The sequence below is a fragment of the Melospiza melodia genome, chromosome 10 (assembly GCF_035770615.1).
Source record: "Melospiza melodia melodia isolate bMelMel2 chromosome 10, bMelMel2.pri, whole genome shotgun sequence".
In the NCBI taxonomy this organism is placed as follows: Eukaryota; Metazoa; Chordata; class Aves; order Passeriformes; family Passerellidae; genus Melospiza; species Melospiza melodia.
In genome coordinates, this window is record NC_086203.1 from 15,243,174 (window position 1) to 15,254,277 (window position 11,104).

Below are 11,104 nucleotides of genomic sequence, written 5' to 3' on the forward strand. Positions count from 1 at the left end.
ACCCGCCGCCGCCGCGCGCATGAGTGACAGCCGCGCAGACCAATCGCGACCCGAGCCTCGCCGGCGCCGACCAATGGCCTGAGGCGGCGTGCGGCGGGGCGGGGCCAGCGGCGGCGCGCGCGGAGCCGAGCGGCGCGGCCCGGCCCGGCCCGGCCCCCGCGGCCCCGGGCGCGGCCCCCGGCGGCGGCTCCGCCCGCGCCCCGGGGGGACCGGACGCCTCGGCGGCAGCGCGCAGTAAGTGCCGGCCCGGCCGCCCCGGCGCGGGGGGCGCTTCCAGGGACGGGCGGGGTGGGCCGGGCCGGGCCGCGCTGCGGGGGTGTCCGGCTGCGCCGTCCTGTCCCTCCCGCGGGCACTGCGGGGCTGCCGCGGCCTCTCGGGGTCCGGTCCCGGGCGGAGCGGGGAGCCGGCTGTGAGGCCGCCTAGGCAGCGGGAAGGGCCCCGTAACCCGTTATCCGCCCGGAAACTTCTCGGGATGGGGAAGGAGGGACTTCCCGCAGGGATGGAGTGCGGGCAGCGGGGCAGGGGTGCTGCGCGCACGGGGCCAGGGCGGTCGCTGCCGATCCGGTGTGTGTCACAGGGGGGTCACCGGAGCGGTGACATTGCTGGGGACGGGCCCCGCGCCTGGGCTAGGGTGGGACGGGACCGTGCCCTTCTCGGACAGGGTGACAGCCGGGGAGCTCCGGGCAGCGGGCACACACGGTCGGGGCTTTCCCGTTTCCCTGGAGCCTGGTCAGCTCTGGAGAGGTGAAGGAAGCCTAAAGTTCATCCACTGGGAAGCCACGTCCCGTTGCCAGCAGCAACACAGTGCCGCTTGTATTGCTGAGTTACTACAGATACTTCATCTTGGTGAAGTAATGAAGAAACTGTACTTGTTATTATTCTTCATCCAGAGACCCTCTGACCCATCTTCATCCCAGTGACACAAATCTCTGTTCAAGTCACACCCAAAATGAAACAGCAGCACAGAGATTAAAACCAATACTTCAGAAAAGGCACAAGGTGGGGCCTAGAACAATTTTCTGCATCTCAGAAATGAGCAGCAGCTATCAGAGATCAGTTTGGAAATGCTGGCTTGGGAGAGAAACAAACGTGTTCCCCTTGTGTGCAGACCCAGCAGAGCCCAGCACAGAGCACTCCTGGCTGTGCAAGGAGCTCTCTTGGTGCAGGCAGTGGAACAATGCCAGCTGGCAGCAGCTGAGGGTCTGGTTCCTCTTCTGTTCTATTTGTGCATGGACTGTGCTGGAACCTGCCAGTGATAGGTAGTAGCTGTTCCCAGCCCTACAGCTGCCATCAGAGGCTTGGAGTGTGCCCAGCCTGCAGATCAAACTTCCAGCACCAGGATGACAACTGGAAAAGGAAGGTGGTGGGGAAAGATGATCCCCTCAGCTCTGCTGTGTAAGCTGTGGGCCCTGGGCCATCCTTGCACTCAGCCTCCCTGTCTGTCTGTCTGCAGCCTGGACCAGGAGGAGCTGGGGAGCAGAAACAGCCCTATCTGAACCTGGGAGTGGTCATGTAAGCCAGGTCAGAAACCTCAGACACAGGACTGCTTTTAGAGCTAGGTCTGTGGGCATGGGAATCCTTCAGCATGAACAGGATGCCAAGAGCAACAGAATGAGAAGCCCATTCTCCCCTGACCAGAGTTTCAGCTGGCTTATTTCAACCCAGCCTTTTTCAGTTGTTCAGAACTGACACCACATTCAGCTGAAGGCCTAACCCATTTTGTTTCCAAAATTTAGGAGCTGTTTAAGATCTAGAGCCATACTCTGCAAAGCCCTTGGGCCTGCTTCACTCCTTTCATTTAGGCTCTTTTTCCACTCTTTATTTCCTTGGTAGTGGCTTTTTAAAAAATGAGTATTATCATTATGGAAAGTTTCCCTGAATAGCACAAATTGATGGATTCTGCCTGAGCAGCTGCTCAATCTGCTCAATAATTCCTTCCCTTTTCCTGCTGGGCTGTCACTGCTGCTGTTGTTGTGACACTGATTTCAAATTTGCCATCTTTGTGCCCAAGTGCACTGCACCTGAGCTGTGCTGTGCCCAGGAATGGCTGGAGAAGTCCAGGTGCCTGTGGTTTGTGCCTGTGAAGGGCACAATCCCCTTCAGCTGCAATGACTTACAATGCTAGGAGGGACCAGACCAGAACTGTTATTATTCACATTTCTCTGGAAACTCCAGGGAGTTGACAGTGTCTCCCAGGCAGTTCAGAATTCCCCTGTGCTTCACAAAGTTGTTTCCAGGGGACTGAGACAGACCCTGCATGAGTGGCAAAGCTTTTACCTGCTCAGGGAGCTGCAGGACAAGTGGAGGTGAGTGCTCCAGCTGCTGACTGAGCACAGCACAGGCTGGTGCTGCTTGCCTGGGGTGCTTTCCTGCTCCAGCTGTTTGTGGCAGATGTTGATCATGCTGCTTCCTGCAGTTATGGAGAGCAGTAAGGCACCACAGTATGGGAACTGCACAGTAACCTTGCCTGGAATGGAACAGAGTGGGGCAGAACAATGGCTCGTTTCTCTTTGCAGGCACATCTTTTTCTATTCAGAGCTCACTAACCCCTCTGTCCCAGCTGCATTCCAGCCCAGAGATGCAATGTCTGCTGAATTGCAGGGAAATTACCAGAGAACTGCTACAGAAGTTCTCAGGTCAGCTCAGCTCCAGAGGTAGCTGCATTTTCAGAGAAGCAACTGATGGTCTAAAGTTACATACAGTGTTTTATAAACAAAGTGTGCAAATACTTCCCACAGGCTCATCCCATGGTGTTTTGCAACTCTTGATCATTTGCACAATAGAACTAAGAAGCAATTAAAGCTTTTCATGTTCTCAGCATGAACAGATCTATCAAATTTCACAACTCCAAAATTGGACTAATTTTAAAATTAATATTGATAATTGCCAGTGCATGACTAAGCTTGAGTGGGTGCTTTCATGAGGGATTGAGAAATACTTGGTGTTTTTAGATGGAGGACTGATGCAACCCACTCTTTCCAGAGCACTGGGATGAGCAGCAGTGGGACAATGGATAGTGCAGGGACTCATCACAACAGGGAACTCCTACTTTGGATTCAGTAAAAAGCATCTTGAGATATGGATGCCTCACAGCTGAGTGTCATTTCACTGGGTATGTTCCCACTGATAAGGGGATCAATACAACTTTTCAAAAATTAAAAGCAAGAGACAGAAGCAGGAAGATGCTCTATCCTGGGGCAGACAGAGATCACCTGGTTCAGCCTGGGGCACACCAGAGACAAGGGTTCTGAGGTTGTCCCCACACAGATCTCTAGGTGACTGCAAGGAGGCAGAGCTGGAGTAGTGAGAGTTATCTCCAACTCCCAGGTGAATCAGGCATGATTTTGGGGGCTCTTAGTAAGCTTAAAAAACATTTTTCTTATTTTGATCAGGCATTCAAAAACTGTGCTGGTGAATTGGGGAACTGTGGGAAAGGTTGTGCCTGTCTCCAAGAGCTCTGCACTGCTCATTTGTTCTCATTCTGTCCTAGGCCAAGTCCAGTGTGGCTCCTACCCTGAAGAAAACCCACCAGTGGTGATGCTGCAGGAGAGGTCTCACGTGGGGCCCTGGATTGGAGGGGCAGCTCTGCACTCCTGTAGCTGATGGGAGAGGACAACAGCTCGGTAACAGGAGCTACCAAGAGCTGGCAGGATGAGTTACAGCTCACCCTCTGTGCATGACCTGCATCACAGCACCCCCAGCACGGCCAGGCCAGAGCCAGGGACAGCTCTGGATGTGACTGTACCACAAACAGCCACCATAAGCCCTGAGACTACCACTTTCAACAGCACCAAAATCCCAGACATGGCCAGCACGGGACCTGGCATGAGCACCATGCTGCTTTCCTTTGGGATCATTACTGTGATTGGCTTGGCTGTAGCAATGGTAAGAGAGCCCAGCTAAACATTCCTGTCTCTTCAGGGTGGAGGGTGGCTAAAGGTTCTAGGACTGATTTACACTGAATAATTTATTTGCATTCTATTCAAGTCTCACCCAGAACTGCTGGGAACTGATAGTTCCTGAGATTCCTTTCTTTTTTAAGGCATTTATCAAATGTTCCAGTATTTCTGCAGTCTCCCTGAGGTCTGATCCAAATGGGATGCTCAGCAGGCCTAGGAGCAGCCATATGGAGTATCAGTATTTGTTTTTAATAGCAATAGGAAGTTCAAGTAAAAGGGAAAAAAGCAGATTCTGTTCTGACTTGTTACCTGGAACAGCTGCATTGGCCCCCACAAGAAAGTTTATCCATATTAACTTTTCAACCAGACTATTGAAACCATGGAAGTCCCCCCTGTGGACATGGGGTAAATATTTTTTGAATTAAAGTGGCCTGAATCCATCTTAGCAAGACTCACCCTGGAGTGCATTTCCAAGGTTCTGCATGCTGGGTATCAGTCCTTGAGGGTTTGGTGTGTCACTAACCTTGCCATTAATGCTGTGGGCAGAAGCTTTCAGATACCCCAGTTCTGGGCCCAGCACGGGCAGTACAAGGGCTGCAGCTCTCCTTTTATGTAACCAGATCATTTCCCTGCCAACAGAGAACAGAAGGTAGCAGCAAGCTCCCATTCCTTGTGCAAGGAAGGGCTTCACTAATACAGCCATCAGAGGAGCCTACTGCAAAATTTCATTGCAGGCCCCAGGAGGAATTTTTCCAAAAGCCCTTAAGAAAACCTGGAAACAGTCAAAAGTTCCCAAGAGCAGCATCCAGCGTCTGTAGTTCTCAGGACAAGGCTGTGGAGGCCCAAAGCCTCCTTTTCTTCCCTGCACAGGCTGACAGAGGCAAGTCCCTGAGCATGCCCTCCCTCTTTGCTTCTTCCCTTTCTACTGGGGAGGGGGTAGCAGCACTTCTGTGCTGTAGGAAATCTGCACATGAAAATCACAAAGGGCAGCTTTTTCATCCACTCTTAAATTGTCATATATGTCCTGCAGCCACAGAAATGTGCTGAGCTACACCTGGTAATACACCTAACACTCCTACTCCTACTAACACACCTAATAACAGGCCACTGAGCACTTAGTGTCAGACATGATGTGCTGCCAAGCTCACAGTGATGCATATGAAATGTCATTTTCATTGTCACTTCTGCCTTCCCCCACTTTGGTGCACAGTGACACCAACCTTCTCTACCTCTTTCCTGTGTGCCCAAAATTGCTCTTCTCAGCTATTCCCCATCCTACTGGGACTGCTGTAATGATGCTTCTTTTTCTCCTGCAGGTTCTGTATATCAGGAAGAGGAAGAGGTAAGTTCTGTTCTTGGCTGAAGGGAACTCAGTGCTTCAAAATGCAGAGTGAGCTCAGGAGGAGATGGGGAGAGTGCAAGTGATGGCTGTGGGAGAACATGGTGTGACTGAGGCTGGCACACTGCACTCCTGGGACTGGGCATCCCTCTGACACCAGAGTGTCAAAGACTCCTCCACAGCTTTGGAAGGAGAATAAGGCTGGGCAGGAGGAGGTCAGGGATCCTACAAACTCATCACACTTCACCTATGAGATGCATCAAAACAGAGGAGAGGATTATGGGTGTATAAAGAAGCTGGGAACTCCATCATGACAGGTGTAGATCTCAGGTTTTAGCCATTCCCAGATTCCTGTGTTTTCTAGCAGCCCAGGCAGGGACAGCAACTGGCAGCAGCACAGTGCAGAGATGCAGCTTCAGCCCAGGAGTTAATATCTTAATTTCCTTGCTAAGCTCCTGGCTGAAAATAGAGAGGAGAGCAGCACGCAGGGAGAATCACATCTTGGTTCTTCTGTCTCACAGCAGGGACTCTGGTGAAGATCCATAAGCTGTGGTGCTTCCTCCCTCCCTCCCTGGGGCAGATCTGGCCATGCACAGACTACCAGAAAGTGCTGCTGCCCACTGTAAAATTTCCTAGCCCAGCCTCAAAGCCCAGCTCTGGGTGCTGCTGCAGGAGTACTCAGTGCTTGGCCTGTGAAAGTAGCACTGCTGGAGATAATGGTTGTGCTGGTAAGCCCATAGAGAAGCAGGGGAAGAATGTGTCATCCTAACACTTGCCAAAATAGATACTTGTGGTGACACTGCCAGTAACTGCTTGTGTGTTTCCCTCTACTTCAAAACTCAGCTGTAGCCAAAGGCAGGACTCAGTGTTCTCCCAGGAGCCACCCCATCCATCATCCAGCTCTGAGGAGACCCTTTGAGTAATAATTCATAGCTCTGTCTCTTGGAGCAATGATACAAGAGTAGGAACAGTGTCCACAGGCATCAGCTCCCTGTGAGAATCCCTCTTTCCTATTTTCTATTTATTGTTTATTATTTTCTGTTTAATTTTATGTACTTCGGCCCCAGAATTAAAGTACTCTCAGGCCACTGGAGCTTGAAGTGAAGTGCGGTGTGGGCAGAGGGACAGGGGGAGAAGGCACAACATGCCAAGCCACTATGTTCCACTGTTTCTTTTGTCCCTCCCCATAAAGCCTAATCTTTTAAGGTCTGCAAGAACTTAAATCCTGATTCCTCTGTGTGTAAATGCCTGCCAACATAGATTAGTGATGGCAATTAATCCCTGTAACTGCACTCTGGGTGTCTTGCACTCCTGCCAGCTGTGTGTAGTAGGTTCTCAGCCTCATCCAGCCACAGGAGCAGAATCCCTATGCAGCAGGAGAAGCAGGCTGCAGAAAGCCTCAGCAGTGGGGTGGGGGAGCAGCCTGAGCCCTGTTCTCACCAAGCCTTTCCCTCCCTGGGGCAGGTTGGAGAAGCTGCGGCACCAGCTCATGCCCATGTACAACTTCGACCCCACCGAGGAACAGGATGAGCTGGAGCAGGAGCTGCTGGAACACGGGCGAGATGCAGCTTCTTCCCAGGCATCACACAGCAAGGTAGGCAAAAACACCTCAGGCATCACAGAGCAAGGGGGGCAGCAACACCTCAGGCATCACACAGCAAGGGGGACAGCAACCACCCCAGGCATCACACAGCAAGGGGGGCAGCAACCACCCCAGGCATCACACAGCAAGGCAGGCAGCAACCACCCCAGGCATCACACAGCAAGGGGGGCAGGAACACCTCAGGCATCACACAGCAAGGGGGGCAGCAACACCTCAGGCATCACACAGCAAGGCAGGCAAAAACACCCCAGGCATCACAGAGCAAGGCAGGCAGCAACCACCCCAGGCATCACACAGCAAGGCAGGCAGCAACCACCCCAGGCATCACACAGCAAGGGGGGCAGCAACCACCCCAGGTATCACACAGCAAGGGGGGCAGCAACACCTCAGGCATCACACAGCAAGGCAGGCAAAAACACCCCAGGCATCACAGAGCAAGGGGGGCAGCAACCACCCCAGGCTCACTGCACTGCTCCCTGCACGGCTTTCCAACAGGGCCAGGGAGATTTTGTAGGGCTGCAGGGTAGGGAAGATCTCAGGATGACTTCCCCATCTTGGCCAGCCCTGGAGGTAGGGACTTGAGTGTTTTGGAGTGCTTAGGGTGGACTGAGGAGTTAGGCAGTGTTTGACAGGAGGCTCTCTCCTGCCCAGTGTAACAAAAGGTAGGAGAAACTGGAAAAAAAGGCTTCTCACCACTGTTTGGGTCCAGCTTCAGTGTTGACTGTTCCCTTTGTCACCACTACTACACAAAAAGCCTTTTTAAAAGAGCCAGCAGGGATGATTGGAACAGGGTCCCTTACCCAGTGACACAGCCTGTCCTTGGAGCAGACATACCTTTCCTTTCATGCATCCCTTTCCAGCTGCTCTGTGTTGCCCATGTCATCCCCTGCTTTTCCTGTCCAGGAGCAGGAGTTCTCCCAAATAGTTCTCAGTTTCCACACACTTTACACCTTCAGAAAATCTGTAGCAAGCTTGGTGTAGGCAGAAAAGGAAAGAGGAAATAATAAATACAATTGTAATTATAAAATACTTACCTTGAGACATTCTTAACCTGCTGAAGAGCTCAAATTTCACACTGGAATATAAAAGATAACCAACATGAAATATACTAGTTTGGAAAGCAGGAAACGTGGTGTATAAAAGCAAAGAATCTTGTTCTCTGAGTAGCACATACTAGGACAACATCACATCCCTCTATAATAGAGGGTATAGAACAGAGGATATTATAGAGGATAACTCTCCACATAGGAGGCTTACCTGGAGGTAGTAAAGGGGGAAAATTGTAAGGCCAGAGTTAACCTCAGCCCAGTAAAACCAGAATCATCCTCTCCAGGGACAGACTGGCCAGCAGGATGCCTCAGGTCCCTCTTGCTAATGCTTGGGAAGTACAAGAGTTTAAAGATTCAATATAAAAAGAGAGGGAGAGTCTAAAACAACAGCTCAAGTTCATGCAAAGGAACTTTTCCTGGCCTTCTGATATCTCAAGCTTTTCATGCTGCCTTGTAGATATAAATAGTGAGACCCAAAAATCCAATGATGTGGGGATTTTAAACTGGCAGGGATGTGCTGACTAACTCTCCAGGCTGCTGTATTTTCCCGTCACAGCCTTGTTAACGCCTCGTTAGCCGGGCAGCCGCCCCTGGGAGGGGTGAATGTCGTTCCAAGGTGCAGTCCTGAGCTCTCCTGCTCTCTGCAGGTGCTGCTGCCGAGCCAGGGAGCCCTGCAGAGACCGAGCCGCCTGGTGTTCACGGACGTGGCCAACGCCATCAATGCATGACCGGGCCCTGCCCTGCCCCCGGATCCTGCTGACAACGAGGAGGATGACACCAACAAAGCAGTGACTTCCTCAAGCATGGCTGATCCACTGAGCCCAGCTGGTCACCTGTTGGTTTGTGTTACACACGGGCACAGGAGGTGCCACCACTCTGGGAAATAAACCCTTTGTGAGGGCAGTGGTGATTCTCTGGTGTGTGTGTTACCATTAAAAGCTCCTGAGCTCCAGTTTCTGGGCTGGCACTGCCTGACACCACCTACCAAGCTCTGAGTTTAGGAACAGTGCCTGCTTTGTGTAGATTAACCTGTGAGAGTACAGAGCTGTGCTCTCTGGGTCAGGGAGGGAGAGAGGGGCACATCTCAGAGAACTTCTGCACTGGCTTTGTGTGCCCAGGCCCCAAAGAAGGTGATGGATGAGCCTCTCTGTGCAGTGACCACAGCCCTGGCCAGTCCTGGGGACTGGTGGCAAAGCCTCTTTGAGCCAGGAGAGCTGCCTGCCCCAGCTGAGGGGTGACCTGGGGCACAGCAAGGAGAACAACCAGGGGATTATCCCCTCCCAGGCCTGTGGCTGCTGGTAAACATGCACCACAGTGGTGTGGTAGCATGGGGAATTCACTAGCTTGAAAAAGTGAAACAGTGAAGATTTGGCTGATAACATCTTAATCTGAGCAAGTGGCTGAATATCCTAAATTAGAGCTACTGTACAGACAGAGGGGATTTCCCACAGCTAGAGCCAGGGACTATCACTGTCTGGCTGTGTGAGCCCTGCTGCTGAGCTAGGAATAAGAGGTTGGGCCACAAAGAGGACTTGAGCAGACCTAGGGTTCCAATACCATTTATCCCTTCCTGCTTTGGCTCAGGGAAGTTTCTACAGTGCAGAGTGTTATCCAGGAAAACACAGTAAGCTTTGAAATACTTTCTTTTAAAAAAGGAAAATCATGTGTTGGCTCAACAACAACCCAGTGTTTGCCCCCAGAGATGACTAACACCTGGTTTGTACTTCCTTACCTGCCAGGACCTGCAGTCAGAGCCTTCTCTTCTTCCTGCTGAAGGGAACACAGAGCTTTGCCTTAGCCTCTGCTCGAGTTACCTGCTAGGAACAGGTAGGTGGGACTAGACAGGTAAGCCAGGGGTTTCCCTGGAGCCCTGAAGAATCTCTGCCTGTGCATCCTTCAGGGCTGCAGTAGGAAGAGAGTGCCAAGGGGTCTCTGGCCACCTTGGCATGTGGCAGAGCAGTGTGGGGGTCTGTTGGTGAAAGCTTTTGGTGGGCACTGGCCCCGAGTGCTGCAGAGCAGCCAGGGAGCAGCATCAGTGCCCAGCTGTGCCCTGATCACCTCCTCATCTTTGTGTGCTTACAGGCATTGTCAATCAGATTTTATTCCATCCACAGCACCAGTTAAAAGGGAATCAGGGCAAGCCAAAATTTGAATGCAGATCTAAAGCTTTATGCAAGGAGTTGTTTCAGAGTGGCAAGTCAGGTGCCATGGGCTTTGTTGCAAGTTTGGACCTGCCAGTTAGTTTTTGTTCTTCCCCTGTGTGATTTTTCCCATATTCATTAAATGCAAACTCTTTCCTGGGCCTGTGCCCCTGACCCCTGCAGGGCACAGCTCCTTACCAGCCTTCCCTCTTCCAGCTTCCCTCAGGGCAGCTTTGCAGGGCTAAATTGCTTTAGTTTTTCAGTATCCAGCTGTCTTTTAGAACTAGGGATTTCTGGGGGTATATTAGGGGTTGGGGTGTGAAAAACAGCCCAGTCCTCATTGCCAGGAGATGTGGCAGGAGGCACTCCCAGGCTGCTGCTGTTTGTCCCAGGGATGCTGCTGGAAGCAAGGTGCATGGGTACAAACACTCAGTGTAATGCACATTAGGTCCTCAGAATTTGGAGTCTGTCTGTGGCTATTCCCAGCCATCAGCTGAGAGACAAATACCTCCCCACACAGACACGCACTGGCCAGCTCCTGCAAGTGCTCACTGAGAGCAGCCACAGCTGATTTCTCCCTTCCTGCCTGTCCCCCTTCCAGGCTCTGCAGCAGCACAGGGAAGCACGTGGCAGTAGGGGTGTCCAGCTGTCTTAAATTGCAGAATTTTCCCCAGAACTCTTAGGACTGGAATTTGAATGGTTGTTTTAAACTCAACAAAAAGCAAGTGTGAGCTGAGCTGTTTCCTCAATGCCTCAGCCCAGTGTGTGCCCTTCTCCCAGTTCTGTGTGCTGCAGTGCAACAACAAACACACCTACACAGGACTTCTCCTGAACCACTCTCCCTGTGATGGTAGGCTTTGTCCTGTGATGACTGCCCTTAAGAGTAAAGAAGTGCAGACAATAAGACTAAAAGAATATTATGGGTAATTGCTGGGCTCATATTCTTTTAGTTCCATAGCGCCTCCTCTCACAGTTCTCAGATGTATAATTTAGCAGAAGCATTATGATGTAATTTAATTCAAGTGTTTCTGTGTTTTAAAGCATTGAAATATAATTAAACTATTTACATGAAA

At 51.6% G+C, this 11,104-nt stretch overlaps 1 protein-coding gene across 3 annotated transcripts; it reads left to right on the forward strand.

The window, feature by feature from the left end:
* The first annotated feature begins 217 nt into the window (after positions 1-217).
* On the forward strand, positions 218-11,104 carry C10H3orf18 (chromosome 10 C3orf18 homolog). 3 transcript variants are annotated; one of them, XM_063164513.1, is made up of 5 exons: positions 218-234; positions 3,491-3,885; positions 4,539-4,779; positions 5,216-5,241; positions 6,703-6,815. In XM_063164513.1, exons 2-5 carry the CDS (start codon positions 3,652-3,654, stop codon positions 6,766-6,768), a joined length of 567 nt encoding a protein of 188 aa, XP_063020583.1. In that variant the 5' UTR covers positions 218-234; positions 3,491-3,651; the 3' UTR covers positions 6,769-6,815. The 3 variants fall into 3 exon arrangements, with proteins under 3 accessions (XP_063020583.1, XP_063020582.1, XP_063020584.1); XM_063164512.1 differs by lacking the exon at positions 218-234 and adding an exon at positions 1,503-1,521; XM_063164514.1 differs by lacking the exons at positions 218-234; positions 4,539-4,779 and adding an exon at positions 8,538-11,104 and having other exon boundaries at positions 6,703-6,832.